Source organism: Nicotiana sylvestris, chromosome 3, assembly GCF_000393655.2.
Source record: "Nicotiana sylvestris chromosome 3, ASM39365v2, whole genome shotgun sequence".
NCBI classification, from domain to species: Eukaryota; Viridiplantae; Streptophyta; class Magnoliopsida; order Solanales; family Solanaceae; genus Nicotiana; species Nicotiana sylvestris.
In genome coordinates, this window is record NC_091059.1 from 213,166,458 (window position 1) to 213,182,644 (window position 16,187).

The 16,187-nt window shown below is 41.1% G+C and overlaps 1 protein-coding gene across 1 annotated transcript; it reads right to left on the minus strand.

Annotated features, from left to right (window-relative positions):
• Positions 1–14,036: 14,036 nt before the first annotated feature.
• Positions 14,037–15,413, minus strand: LOC104224056 (leucine-rich repeat extensin-like protein 3). The gene has a single exon (XM_009775614.1). The coding sequence runs from the start codon at positions 15,411–15,413 to the stop codon at positions 14,037–14,039; it is 1,377 nt and encodes a 458-aa protein (XP_009773916.1).
• Between the last annotated feature and the right edge of the window lie 774 nt (positions 15,414–16,187).

A 16,187-nucleotide genomic window follows, 5' to 3' on the forward strand; every position in this document is an offset into this window, starting at 1 on the left:
CCAGCATTAGGGTTTTAAACCTTAAACTGAGCTTTTTCATGCAATCAGCATTAGGGTTTTAAACCCTAAACTGAATTTTTCCTTTAGTCAGCATTAGGGTTTTAAACCCTAAACTGAACTTTTTCCTTTCAGCCAGCATTGGGGTTTTAAACCCTAAACTGAGCTTTTCCATGCAATCAGCATTAGGGTTTTAAACCCTAAACTGAATTTTCCTTTTAGTCAGCATTAGGGTTTTAAACCCTAAACTGAACTTTTTCCTTTTAGCCAGCATTAGGGTTTTAAACCCTAAATTGAGCTTTTTCATGCAATCAGCATTAGGGTTTTAAACCCTAAACTGAATTTTCCTTTTAGTCAGCATTAGGGTTTTAAACCCTAAACTGAACTTTTTCCTTTCAGCCAGCATTAGGGTTTTAAACCCTAAGCTGAGTTTTTCCATGCAATCAGCATTAGGGTTTTAAACCCTAAACTGAATTTTTCTTTTAGTCAGCATTAGGGTTTTAAACCCTAAACTGAATTTTTCCTTCGTTCGGCGTTAGGGTTTTAAACCCTAAACTGAACCTTTCCCCAGCTAGTCGGTATTAGGGCTCCAACCCTGAACTGAGCATGCATATCCTCTTTCATCAATTTTATGAACTTCCTGGCGAATAATTAACGAAATTTTCCTAGTGAAACTGGGGCAGAAAATTTCGTTCGTTTGTTTTCTCCCGCAGGTCTAACCTCGAGCCACATGGATCGAAATGACCCACGAGATGAGTCCCAGTTCGAAATCAACGAAGAAAAAGAAAAAAAAAGAGAGAAGATGTCCCGAGCTATCGGAGTAAATGGAAAGCAAATTGACTCCAACATTTGGTTAAGGTCCTGAACCCTGCCAATCGCGTCTCACTCAGTATCCCAGAGGTTAAACAAGTCGCCGCAACTCGCAAGCATCAAGATTCAGATCGGAGTCTACAAGCAGAATCAGCTAAGACCCAAGATCAAGTCGTAAAAGAATCATAGATAGGAATCTTGTAACTAGCAGTTGACATGCATATAAGTAGTTAGTTCAGTTTCCAATTTTCGTTTGGTTGTAATAAGGCGGTCAGTGACGCAGTAGTGACAACAGCAACAGCAGTAGCAGCAAGCATTGCAATCCCATGGTAGTCCCAGCTACCAAAACTTCTCGAACTACATTGACCTGATTCCTGTTTAGCCCAGGATATGTAGGAAATCTTTGAAGCAAGATTCGGTCAGATCTTTCAAAAACATGCTTCATACGGAGTGGTCCATAGGCAAAAATCGCTCATACACGCTCACTTTATCTTTGCACGAAAACTCTTCGTGTTTCCGAACAAAGAGGGGCAGCTGTGAGCACGTGATTTTTGTTTTGCGCGACAGTCGCTCCAAAAGAATAAAAATTGGTCCTGCTGTACAATTTTGGATTTCTGTACGGCACTTTGTTGATTTATTTGTGACTTTTGCCCGTTTTTATTTATTTATTTATTTAAAACAAAATACAAAATGTGTGGGTCATGCATAATCTGAACCATAACATGGTTTAAATAGAAAGGCATAAACAGGCATCTTTGTCCGTGATTTTGTTTTGTTTGATTTTACCTGTTTTGAAATATCTTTAGTGTGTGTGCAAATAATTGTATTGAGTGTGTATTTAATTTTAATTTGATTTTTGCTTAGTTTTGTTTTTAAAATAAATAAGAAAAGAAATAAAAATAAAAATAAAAAAGAGAAAAAGACCCTTTCTTCTTCCGGATTGGGCCAATTTATTAAAATTGGCCCAAAACAAACAACGTCCAAACCAGGCCTGCCCGGTCCAACACCAGCTGATACCCAGGGTGTCCAAACGACGTCGTATTGATCCAGGTTGATCTGGGCCGTTGATCTCAGATTGATCAACGGCCAAGATCACATTTCCCATACCCACGAACAGAACCCGACCCGTTTCCACCCGGACCAACCCAAACCCCTATTAGTTGAAACGACACTGTTTCCCCTAAACCCTTAGATCCAAGCCATCGATTTCGGTTGATCCAACGGTTGAGATCCGCCCACCCACTAACTATATAAGTCTCTAATCATACCCTACCCCCTATCCAATACCCCAGCCTCGTCGTCTTCACCAGAACCCCCAAACCCTAGAGCCGCCCATGTACTCTTCACCATGAAAATCGGCGGCACGGACGCCGGTGACCTCCACCTGAACACCATAGAACCCCCTCACCACCCTGAACATAGACCTGTTGACCGTTTAGTTCGAATCATCCTCTAGGTCCTCGAATCTTCATTTGAAGATTCGAGTCAAAACTCGATCTACACCGTTTAACCCCAGCTTCACACCAGACACTCCCCAGACCCCCCTCGTGACCAAACCATACTTGGTTTGGTCCGAATCTGATCAGGGAAGCATGAATCCCAGATCTGAGTTTTGGAACTGGTTGATTCCTCATCACTGGTCCGTGTCCGTCCGAGCCGAAGAGATTAAGGTCTAATGGACCTTAATCGAAGTGTTTCTCATCTGAGAAACACTTCGATTAAAGTCCATTCAGCCTTAAGAAAGGTCTGTCCGAGTCCGAGTTAAGGCTTTGATCTTTTGCGGTTTAAGGTGAGTTTCTTTCTTTTCTTAGTTGTTTTGGTTCATTTGATTGTTGTAAGGGTCTGTTCATGTTCTGTTTGTGTCCTTGACTTCTATCAACTGTGCCTTAACCACTTTGCCTGAACCTCTGTTGTTTGATTAAGCCCTTCCATTTGTCCTGATAATGTGTATGTAAGTGTTGTGCAAGTAGCTGATTTTCAAGTTTGGACTGACTAGTTGACTCCTCGAGTGCATTTCTGCTTAGTCAGTATAATTTGAACCATGTATCGATACTATTTAAATGTCTGATTTTTGGCTACGATTGTGTATGTTAATGCTAATATAGTCGAGCATGTGTCGTCAATTAGTTTCAACTGTCTGAACAAAATAAATCGATTTGCTTCTGTTGAACATTGCCTGAATCAATTAAGAACTATGTTCATTTACTTATAGTTGTTAATGTGATTTCAGAAACCTAATGTTTAGTCTGTAATAGTAATCTGAACTGGAGGGCATGTGCACAACATGGGCATAAAGGCCCTTTTGAATTAAATAGTTTGACAGCATGTGTTGTCAGACTACATCCTGCTGCCCATGTTTGCTTTTAGTTAATAAAATGGGAAAGATAAGTCTGCCAGGGAATGTTGATGGGGTTTAATACTTAATTAGCTAAAGTGAAACTGAAAATGGAAGGCACATGGGATGGGTATGGTGATATTCTAAACAGGCTGTTAAAAGGGGTAGTGTTAAGGCTTATAAATGGGGGGAGGACATCAGATAGACAGGGATATACACACGGACCCTAAGATTAGAGGAAAAAACACACACACATAATAGAGGGAGGCACACTGTGAGGAATATTTTTTGAAAGAAAGAGAGGGTGATACACATTGAGGGATATATACATACACACGACACACAAAAGAAACAGAACTCAGATTGAATATTTGAGAACTGAAAATTCTGAAGAAAAAAAAACCAGAAAAACTGGAAAAGATTTCTTCTTGATAACTCAAGCATATTTTCAAAGCTGAAGATTGACATTGGATTTTGAAAAGAAAGGAGACAGGGAGAGGGATATCACAAAAATCAGAAGCTGTTTTCTTCCTGTTGTTTGTTCGATTCCCAGTTTGTTTACCCTGTTTCAAATAAGTGCTGATTTCCTCTCAAGTATCAGCTAGGATTCTGCTGTTTGGTTCTCATTGGTTGTTTTCTTTTGGAGTTAGACTGTTTGAGTTCTGAGCCCACTCCCCTGCTTGTTGTTGTCATTTTGTTACCTCTTCCCGTTGGCTATAACTGCATCTTGCATTGGGATTTTGTTACCTGCTGTTACTGCTGCTGCACTCGTTGTCATTGTTACTTTGCTGACTGCCCTCTTCTTCAATTGTCAAATATTTCCAGGTACACAACCTCTGAAACCATGTACTGTTGAAAGTTTGAAGTTGAAGCAGAAATAAGGAAATTAACATCTGTTTATGTTATAATACTGGTGGTCAAAATAGGTTAAATGCTAGTTTAGCCTGTATTTGTTTAACTGCAAACTGCAAATATTCTGTATAAACTAACATACATTCTGTTTGAAATGAACTATTAGATAGCATTGTTTAATAGTAATGACAGTATGACATAGACAGTATGTTTGATTTAGTATACGTTCAGTTTAGTATAACATTCTGTTTAATTTAGTTATGGCAGTATAACATAGAGTCATGGCAAGCACCTGTATGTATTTTGTCCAGACCACTGAATTGACAAATCTATGGTACTAGGTCCGGGATAAATGTATCCCAAACCAACTCTCATGCAGTCACATCAAGAGTCTGGCTATGAATGTCAGCTCTCCTGTCAGATTATTTGTTCCGATATAGGTTTGATATCGGATCTCGGTATAGATTCCTTGTTTCGAAATAACGCGATGACTGTTGAGGAAAACTAATAGGCGTTTTGAGTTCAATTAGTAGTAATTTTCCTAATAAACAGCCAATTTCGTTTATCAAGTTCAAATGGGTTAGAGTTTAAAAAATAAAACTTGGAGGTCGTTAAATATAACTCAGTATATGTTGTTAGTTTGCCTGCAATCTCACTTAGCAAATTAATAAGCGTATTCACTCGATGAAGACAAAGCATGAGGTAACTTTCACCTCATAAACAATCAATCAGGTAATCAAACAAATTTAGGTTCGGCAGACATAATAAAGATCCAGTCTGTATTTGTTCAAACAAGTAAGTTCGGTATCATCTTTCTTTTTTAGAGACAAACGTAGTAGAAATGTAGTCACTGTAGGATACCCTTCTAAAATAATGAGACGAGCCTCGCCAAATAGAATGCAAATTGCGGGGCCCTCAATAAATAATCATAATAAATATTTAGAATTCAGGCTAGGCCGTTTAGTGGATCTCATGGCCTTCCCAAAAAATAATAACGCGTTAGACTCTTTAGGCGCGGCTTAATTAAATCATATTCTTAAATTCGGGTGCACATTGATGTGACCCAAATCCAAATCTCAACGAAGTCAAAATGTGTTGACGATCACGGGCGCATTGATTGTGACGTGGTTCGAGATGCATTTTCACGACGTTGCAATTCTATAAAAATAAGTGATAATGATAAAAGCGGTTTTAAGTTTAATAAAAGCACGTAAGTCATAACATGTATTTAAATCAGATATTTAGCCATTATAACAATTTAAGCGACCGTGCTAGAACCACGGGATTCGAGGGTGCCTAACACCTTCCCTCGGGTCAACAGAATTCCTTACTTAGAATTTCTGGTTCGCAGACTTCATTTGGAAAAGTCGAAAATTTCCTCGATTTGGGATTCAAGATAAACCGGTGACTTGGGACACCAAAAGCCAAACCTTTCCCAAGTGGAGACTCTGAATTAAATAAATAATCCCATTTCGAATATTGTCACTTAAATTGGAAAAACTCCACCCGCGCATTTTTTATCCTTCAGGGCGGGCGCGCAAAAAGGAGGTGTGACAGTATGCATGGTGTAATAAAAATTATAAATAAATAATCCCTAAGTAAGAAACTGGGGCAAGGGTTGCGCTTGTTGTAAACAAATATGATTTCGAAGGTTGTAATTTTGAACCCCAAATTTTATTTTTTTTTTGAGCCTTTTAATACCCTTTCTTTCTAGCCCTATCCAAAACCCACATTACGGTCCAAAGAAAGACATTCTGATCAGTTTTCAAAAGATGTCAAGTCATACAAATGAGAGTCTTACCGGTGAACATAACACTCTGTTTCACAGCAGAAAGGACTCTGTTCCACAGTAGAAAAGACTCTGTTCCCCAGCAGAAAGAGTCATACTGGAAACACTCCAAATCTCCAGCTGGAAAGTGATACAAATGAGAGTCTTATCGGTGAAAATCTTTACGGACACCATAAGGCGATGAAAGCTGAGAGAAAACCAAAATGAGAGAGGCTTGATAGTGAAAACCCTTCGGGCACTACAAGTCGAATAAGATTAAAAATCAGATGGGGAATCTCCAAGTGAAGTTTGAAAGACGATTGACGGCAGAGGATAGGCCACATGTGCATGTCATGATTATTAGAGTCGGTATCGGCGTTTGATATGCTTTTATTTATAGTTTCTTTTGTTAAAGAGTCATCTTTTTCCTTTGTCTTTTATTCGGCTCCCCTTTTGTTTATCTTTCTCCTTTCATGGAAAAGTTCCCCAGTAGAGTCTATTTGGTCAGAACCAGTGGAAAATGACTTCAAAATAGGCCATCAGCTTTCCAATTATGCAAGATGAGATCTGACTAGTACATCCAAGTGGTATAGTCAGTAAGGAACAAGCACAAGGCCAATGTCAAAAAAAAGATATCCCCAGCAAAAGGGAATTGACAAAAGGATTGACGAGTGTCAAGAGGGATACCCTTGCCAAAATCAAAGGTTATAAACCTCAAGGCTAAGGCCCGTGGACAAAGCAAGGAGAGCAGTGAGCATGATTTGGGAAATTCATACTAGACTAAAAGGGCAGGGAAATTACAGTTTCCGAGCTATGCCACAAAAGAAGAGGGATATCCCCAGCGGAAAGTGATTATCCCCAGCAAATAATATCATCCCCAACAAGTTGTGGAACGCAGAGCAAGGAAGGAAAAAGGGAAAAGCCATCCCAGTAGGAGTATCACAACCAACCACCGCGTTTAAACTAACAAATTTTGTTTGATTTGAAACAGGTAAAGGAAATGGCAATGATAACGGAAATGCATGCCACAAGAAAGATCATCAAACTGGGGCAGAAAATTTTCCTTCTATTTAGAAAATTTTCTGGAAGTCAGGTACCCATCCGGGGAAGAATAAAGATAACACCAGTCTCAAGGGAAGTGGTCTTTGAATCAGTGTTGCCCCCAACATAATAAGTTTCAATGGAGGAAGTTGTTCCCCAGCAGACAGAAAAAGCAGAAGGCCAGTATCATTCCCAACAGCCTTCAGAAGAGTGAAGCACTAGTTTTGAAGGAATCAGAATCCCCCAGCAGTGTTATCCTCGACAGCGTTATCCCCAGCTGATAACATTTTATCCCCCAACAGGTAAGTAAATAATTCCCCAACAGTGTTATCCCCAGCATTTTCGAGGAGTCCAACACAAGTTTGGTGAAAATCGGTATCCTCAGCGGTTCCTTTCGGGGAAAAGCAAAACGAGTCTTAAGGGAGGTAGTCTTCGAAGGAAGAAGCTAAAAAAAAAGGGGGGGGTGGAAGTAGTTTGCAGAGGAATGAAACATCCTACTTAAAAGGAAGTAGTTTTGGAAGGAGTAAGATAACATATTTACTCAGCAGAGTTATCCTCAGCAGTGTTATCCCCAGCAGGGTTACTCAGCGGTTCACAGTGTTATCCCCAGCGGATCATCGAGATGTAGAAGCATCCTCGACAAAGTTTTGACCAAGTTTCAAGAGGGTCGGACAACCCAGAGTGGGTAAGGAAGAAAAGGAAAATTCATCCCCAGCAAAATAATCCCCAGCAAGTTTTGAGGTAAGACATTTTCAAGTTTTGAGGATATTTTGGGTTCATCCGCCATCAAATAGGATATGTTGGGTTCATCCGCCATCAAATAGGATATGTTGGGTTCATCCGCCCTCGAATAGGATATTTCGGGTTCATCCGCCCTCGAATAGGATATGTCGGGTCCATCCGCCCTCGAATAGGATATGTCGGGTCCATCCGCCCTCGAATAGGATATGTCGGGTCCATCCGCCCTCGAATAGGATATGTCGGGTCCATCCGCCCTCGAATAGGATATGTCGGGTCCATCCGCCCTCGAATAGGATATGTCGGGTCCATCCGCCCTCGAATAGGATATGTCGGGTTCATCCGCCCTCGAATAGGATTTGTCGGGTCCATCCGCCCTCGAATAGGATATGTCGGGTCCATCCGCCCTCGAATAGGATATGTCGGGTCCATCCGACCTCGAATAGGATATGTCGGGTCCATCCGCCCTCGAATAGGATATGTCGGGTCCATCTGCCCTCGAATAGGATATGTCGGGTCCATCCGCCCTCGAATAGGATATGTCGGGTCCATCCGCCCTCGAATAGGACATGTCGGGTCCATCCGCCCTCGAATAGGATATGTCGGGTCCATCCGCCCTCGAATAGGATATGTCGGGTTCATCCGCCCTCGAATAGGATATGTCGGGTCCATCCGCCCTCGAATAGGATATGTCGGGTCCATCCGCCCTCGAATAGGATATGTCGGGTCCATCCGCCCTCGAATAGGATATGTCGGGTCCATCCGCCCTCGAATAGGATATGTCGGGTCCATCCGCCCTCGAATAGGATATGTCGGGTCCATCCGCCCTCGAATAGGATATGTCGGGTCCATCCGCCCTCGAATAGGATATGTCGGGTCCATCCGCCCTCGAATAGGATATGTCGGGTCCATCCGCCCTCGAATAGGATATGTCGGGTCCATCCGCCCTCGAATAGGATATGTCGGGTCCATCCGCCCTCGAATAGGATATGTCGGGTCCATCCGCCCTCGAATAGGATATGTCGGGTCCATCCGCCCTCGAATAGGATATGTCGGGTCCATCCGCCCTCGAATAGGATATGTCGGGTCCATCCGCCCTCGAATAGGATATGTCGGGTCCATCCGCCCTCGAATAGGATATGTCGGGTCCATCCGCCCTCGAATAGGATATGTCGGGTCCATCCGCCCTCGAATAGGATATGTCAAAGTTGCTGTTGAAGACAGGCACCCACCTGTATGATAAGAGGAATACTTTTCTGTTTTACATTTCATGTTCTAGGTCGCCCACCAGTATAATGCGGGAATACATTTCTGTCTTTTTATTTCTGTTCTAGGTCGCCCACCAGTATAATGCGGGAATACATTTTTGTTCTAGGTCGCCCACCAGTATAATGCGGGAATACATTTCTTGTTCTAGGTCGCCCACCAGTATAATGCGGGAATACATTTCTGTCTTTTCATTTCTGTTCTAGGTCGCCCACCAGTATAATGCGGGAATACATTTTTGTTCTAGGTCGCCCACCAGTATAATGCGGGAATACATTTCTGTTCTAGGTCGCCCACCAGTATAATGCGGGAATACATTTCTGTCTTTTCATTTCTGTTCTAGGTCGCCCACTAGTATAATGCGGGAATACATTTTTGTTCTAGGTCACCCACCAGTATAATGCGAGAATACATTTCTGTTCTAGGTCGCCCACCAGTATAATGCGGGAATACATTTCTGTCTTTTCATTTCTGTTCTAGGTCGCCCACCAGTATAATGCGGGAATACATTTTTGTTCTAGGTCGCCCACCAGTATAATGCGGGAATACATTTCATGTTCTAGGTCGCCCACCAGTATAATGCGGGAATACATTTCTGTCTTTTCATTTCTGTTCTAGGTCGCCCACCAGTATAATGCGGGAATACATTTCATGTTCTAGGTCGCCCACCAGTATAATGCGGGAATACATTTCGGTCTTTTCATTTCTGTTCTAGGTCGCCCACCAGTATAATGCGGGAATACATTTCTGTCTTTTCATTTCATGTTCTAGGTCGCCCACCATTATAATGCTGGAATACATTTCTGTGTTTTCATTTCATGTTCTAGGTCGCCCACCAGTATAATGCGGGCATACATTTCATATTTTTGCATTCAGGCGCCCACCTTTATAACGAGAGGAATACTTTTCAGTCTTATATTGCAGATCTTGAAATCAGCAACCCACCCCAGGCAGAAGGTAACAACAGGAATCCCCAGCAGGAAACAATAAAAATCCCCAGCACCGGGAAGCAGAAGGTTGCAACAAGAGGTCCCAGCACAAACTCAAGTGCATGTGTCAAAAGGAAGAAAAGACGCATTTTGAAAGAAGTGGCATATGAACATTAAATCATGCCCAGCATAACAAATCTGATGAATAGAGTTGTATCCCAGGGGAACCGCCGAAAAGCTTAATGAAGAAAGCCATGTCCCCAGCGGACCGAACAAAATGATAAAAACTGGTATTCAGAAAAGAAAAAGGCCAGAAGTCTCGGAAGAAAAGCACCGGAAGAAATGCAAGCAGACAAGAAAGCAAGGCAACAAGAACAAGTTGCAGTCTAGCCTAGCTTCTTGTTTCCTTTTAAGCACGGTGTAACAAGGAGATCGGTAAGCAGTGGTAATAGCATGCAACAACAGTAACATTGCAGTCCCATGGTAGTCCCAGCTACCAAAACTTCCCGAACTACATTAACTTGATTCCCCTTTAGCCAGGGATATGTAGGAAACCTTTGAAGCAAAGGTTCGGTTAAATCTTTTTTCAAAAATGCTTCACACGGAGTACTCGGATGGGCAAAAATCGCTCACTTTATCTTTGCACGAAAACCCTTCGTGTCTTCGGGCAAAGAGAGGCAGCTGTAAGCACGTGATTTTTGCCCCATGAGAGAATTTCTCCCAAAAAATCCAAAATAAAATAATTTTCCTTTACGTGCAATTTTAGAATTTTTGTGACATTTTTGATAATTATTTGTATTTCTGTCTGTGCGTGTTTATTGGTTAAATTAATAAAAAAATTACAAAAATATGTCGCATTTGTATTTAGTATTTATTTAATCATAAAAATAATGTACGTTGCATTTTTAGCATTTAACGTCTAAATTGTGTGATTTTTATAGTTAATTGCTATTTAAATGTGCGATAATTGTTATTTGGACAGATTTTTGAAGTTATAACAGATTTTGAATCAGGGCAGTAACAGTAGTTTTAGGGGTAATACGGGAATTAACCAATTGCAGATTATTTAATTATGGTGGGGGACAAGATGTAATGATAAAAGCAAAAAGGAAAAGGTGGATAATGATGTCTTCTTTTCAAAAAGTGGGAACAAGGGGACCCACTTTGACTACTTTTCAAAAAGAGGGAACATGGGGGCCCACTTTGACTACTTTTCAAAAAGAGGGAACACGGAGGGCCCACGTTGACTACTTTTAGTAAAAGTGTGGGTAATAATAAAAGTTAAAGGGGAAAGAGGTAAAAGAGGGTCTTGCTTTGTATATAAGGGAGGATAAGGGGATTGAATTTGGGGAGAGATTTGGAAGAAAGAGGGGGAAAAGATTATTAGGAGGAGGATTATTTTCTAGAGAGATTTTTGGGGAGAATATTTTTGAGAGTAATACATTCTGAAAATCTGAAGAAGTGTGGTAGAGTTTTGAAAAGAGAAAGACAATTTGAACTTTCACTTAAATAATTTTCGTTTGCCTTTCCTCGAGTGTTATTCAAAATAAGTAAACTACTGCATCTTGTATCCGTCTCTCTTCTGCTTTGACTGCGATTACACTTTGGTATTGCTGATTTTTCAATCCGTTACTGGGTTATTCTACTGGTCATTACTGGTTTTGCGGTGTTGCTGAATCTGCTGTTGCTGTGGTATTATTGCTGCTGACTCCTACTTCTTTTCTTCTTGTACTGCCATTTCCAGGTACACATTTGTACACTCTCGGCTTGAAGCGAAATGAAATATTAATCAGGCTTCGTTCCTGTTGAATCCCTCCCGTTTAGATTTGTGTTTGAATATAGTTTTCCTTTCTTGGTATAAAAATGTAGTCGATTTATTAATGAGTAATGGGGTTGCATATGTATAATTTCTTAATCTAATAATGTTAGTTTAAATTAATCAAATACTAGTTAATTTGTTTTGATATTATGATGTGTCAATCTCATGTTCTAGTATTATTGAATAATAGAATATAGAATGAAAGCAGTTTTTTTTCCTTGTACAAACTCGATCGCAATTTTCCATTCGCATTAGCCGTAAACTAATAACTAATAAGTTATGTTTTTCAGCATGTAATTAATTGAGAAATTTTCTTTTATTTTTAGAGACAAACTTAATAGAAGAAATGTAGTCACTGTAGGTTTATCCTTAAAAATAAAAATGAGACGAGCCTCGCCAAATAAATCACACATCGTTGGGCCCTCAATAAATACATAACCATTGACTAGACTTTGGATTTGGCCGTTTAATGAACCTTCACGGTCTCTTCCTAAAATAACAATACGTTAGTCTCTTTAGGACGCGCCTTGATAAATCTTACCTTCTTAAACTCGGGTGCACATTTATGTGACCCAAATCCAAATCTCAATGGAGTCGAAATGTGTTTCTAATCACGGGTACATTGATTGTGACGTGGTTCGAGATGCGTGTCCATGACGTTGCAAATTCCTTTTAAAAATAAGAATGAGATGAGTCTCGCCGAATAAAAATACAAAATTGCGGGGCCCTCAGTAAATATTTACTTTAAAATTGCTTAGACTTCGGGATGGACCGTTTAGCAAAATTCACGGCCCTACCCAAAGTAAATGATACGCTAGTCTCTTTAGGCGCGCCTTTAATAATTTAATTTTCTTAAACGCGGGTGCACATTTATGTGACCCAAATCCAAATCTCAACAGAGTGGAAATATGCCAACAACCACGGGTGCATTGATGTGACGTGGTTCGAGATGTGTTTCCACGATGTTGCAATTCTTGATACAAATAACAGTAAATGATAAAAGCGGTTAAAAGATAAAATTTACACATAGGTTCATATTTGTATAAAATCAGATAATCAAGCCGAATATAACAGTTGAGCGACCGTGCTAGAACCACGGAACTCGGGAATGCCTAACACCTTCTCCCGGGTTAACAGAATTCCTTATCTGGATTTCTGGTGCGCAGACTGTAATATGGAGTCATTGTTTTCCTCGATTCGGGATTAAACTGGTGACTTGGGACACCCTAAAATCTCCCAAGTGGCGACTCTGAAATAAACAAACAAATCCCGTTTCGATTGTCCTTTAATTGGAAAAGCTCCTTGTACCCTCGCGGGGGGGCGGAAAAAGGAGGTGTGACACTCATACTACTCTTTTGTGCATTTTTTTTGTATAGATCCAGGTAATTGATCGTTAGTGGTTGTACGGATCGTTGCGGTGGAGACTCAAAGTAAACTTGTTGCAGCGTTTGCAGGCCTCAGAGTCACCTTCAATTGTACTTATTTCCATATGTTCCCTTGTTTCGGAACAGTGATGTATTTATTTTGTATAACTACTCCTAGAAAAGCTTATGACTTGTACTACCGATTTTGGGAATTGTAATTTATTCAGAGTAATTTAATTTAAAGTTAGTAAATATCCATGTTATTGCAGAAAATATTAGGCTTACCTAGTTTAGACGACTCCTTTAGAGGGATTTTGGGCCGTGACACTTAATCTCCCTAACTTGAGGAACCCCCAATTTGAGGCTTTAAAAATGTAAAAGTTAGACTCTTATATGGTTTTTATCCATATTTGACCCGTTTTTAAAAAGTCCATTATCCAACCTATTTTCTAGCAAATAATATGGGTGATTAACTGATTTCTTTTAACCATTTTGTCACCCCTAGGTGTGAGTTCAATTCTTAGTGTTTTTCTTTTTTTTTTTGTTTCCCTTTCCCGTTCCCACAAATTAATTGCAAGAATCTGCGGACATAATTTCTTTCCACTTGGATGATAATGGTCTCAAAATCAATCTCATGGAATTTCTCCTGATTTTTCTTACCTGAGCTTTGCTGTACAAATATTTTTGATTCTCTACTCTAGGGTCTAGGCCTAGGTTCGCATTAGGGGCCTTCTTATTTCTGCTCTGAATTCGGCAATTAATGCGATTAACCGTATATTTCTTAAGCTAAACTTTGTTCTTTACTTAAATTTAAACTAAATTGACCAGAATTTGTCATTTGTAAAGTGAAACGAACACGTAGATTCTTAATGGGGAAAAACAAAAAGAACATGTAGATTATTAAGATAATTGTCCAGCCGATGACTTGAAAGATCATGTTATCAATTAATGAGCAATCATAAAATAAAGCAATCCTTCACAGTAGCATAAGAGATTATAAGCAGGTAATTTACTACAATCGGTGAAGGAAATGAAACAATAACGAAAAACCATGCAGCTTCAATTATGGGGCAGCATCCATCACCTTTAACATTGAGTTCATAATTAGACTTAGCTATCAGGTGGATGGTGGCGAGTCCGGCTGAGGCGGAAGCTCAAATGGCGGAATAACCGCAACTGGCGGCGCTTCGGCTGGTTGGACTGGTGGTGCTGATATGAAGGGTTGTGGTAACATTGAACTTTCTGGTACATCAGGAACCAATGGTGGTGCCATGAAATTTTCTGGTGGTTGATCAGGAACCACCGGCGACGGCAGAAATGTTTCCGGCGGTTGATCAGGTATTACCGGTGATGGAAGAATACTGTTTGGTGGTTGATCAGGAATCACTGGTGATGGCAGAAAACTGTTTGGTGGTTGATCAGGAATCAACGGTGACGGCAGAAAATTGTCTGGTGGTTGATCAGGTATCACTGGCGGCTCGTCTGATGGCGGAAAGATGGGGACAAGTGGTGTAGCTGGAGGCAAATTTTGTTCCGGCGGCGGAAGAGTAAAGAATGGAGGTGGTGAAAATATGGGGACAAGTGGTGTAGCTGGGGGAAAATCTTGTTCTGGTGGAGAAAATATGGGGACAAGTGGAGTTTGCGGTGGAAAATCTGGTTGTTGAGGTGGTGGGAGGGGAATATTGGGTACTAAAGGTGGAGGAGAAAATAACGGAAAAGCTGGAGTGTCTGCGTTAGGAGGGGATAACCATGGGAAGACAGGTTCCTCCGGTGGAGGTGGCGAAGCAACTAGTGGTGGAGGAAATATTATGAAGGGAGGAGATTCTGGAGGAGGTGGAGATGGAACTAAAGGTGGTGGTGGAATTGGCGGCGGGGAAGAAGGTGGTGGTGGAGATGGAACTAACGGAGGAGGTGGTGAAACTGGAGGGGAGGCTGGTGGTGGTGAAGCTGGAGGAGAGGCTGATGGTGGTGATGGCGGAGGAGAAGAGACTACTGGTGGTGGTGATGGTGTTACAGCCGGTGGAGGAGAGGAGACAACTGGCGGAGGTGATGGCGTTACAAGCGGCGGAGGTGAAGGTGTTACAAGCGGCGGAGGTGATGGTGTTACTGTTGGAGGTGAAGGGACGAGTGGTGGCGGCGACGGGATAAGTGGTGGTGGTATAACTTGTGGCGGAGGACGGAGGGGCGGAGTACGGAGGCGAGGTGAAGGAGAAGGCCGGGTGGGTGGCTGAAATGGGTTGTTTGGAGAATTACGAGGGAAAGGCCATTGACCACAATTTCCAAAGAGGTATGAATATAAAGGATCGCAACCCTGTGAAGATGAAGACCCTGATCTTCTTCCGCCACTGCTTCTTCTTCTACTGCTTCCTACAGCTCTACTTCTCCTTTGGCTTCTTCTCTTCTCTTCATCATTCCTAGTTCTTGCTTCCACTAATAGAGTTGAAGTGATCAAGAGCAGGGCTAACAAAATTAGAGTGACAATGTTTATTTTCATCTGGATGTGTTCTTACTGTTCTTTGAATAGTTTAATACGTGTCCTTCATTCTCTGTACAAAGTACAAAATATCATACAGGTTTATATATAAACAGGTTTGTAGACCTTATTCAAGAAATCGAATGTGTTAGTGGCACATAGACTGATCATAGACTGCTTAAATGCGCCCCATGCAACAACTAAGCAATAGTGAGTTAATGCATGCAACCATGTCACAAGTATCGATAAGATGGTGATTTCTATCCACCAAAGGTGAATTGGCCTATTAAGGTTAAGGACATGTTATAATTAAAGATTGCGTTACACTTTAGTATCAGTTCATTGTTTAACGTACTGCAAATTGAGATTTGGAGGGAGGAATGAACATGCAGACTGTAAAAGAGTTGGCAGAAAAGGCGGCAATTGAATGTTAGAATTGTCTTGTTTTATGTGCCACCTTCCAGCAAAGAGCTGATCAAGACCATATTGGTTTTGGATGCCAATCTCAATCTTCCCGCATCACATTTACTTCTCATGCAGGCCATGGCAGAGTAGAAGGATAAAGTATACCTTACGACAGTTGAAAATAAGGATACAGCGGCATCCTTATTTTGGGTTGTTAATTTCTCTACTTTGTGCGTTGGGCAGCCTAGGCCTGTGGATCTGCCCATGTAAAGCCCAACCAATTGGATTGGCAAAAACCAGAAATTGAAACTTCAAGGTGCTAGCTATTTTTGCTCTCCAATTAGTCCTTAATGGCAGGTGGCGGAGCCAAAATTTTCATTAAGGGGCATC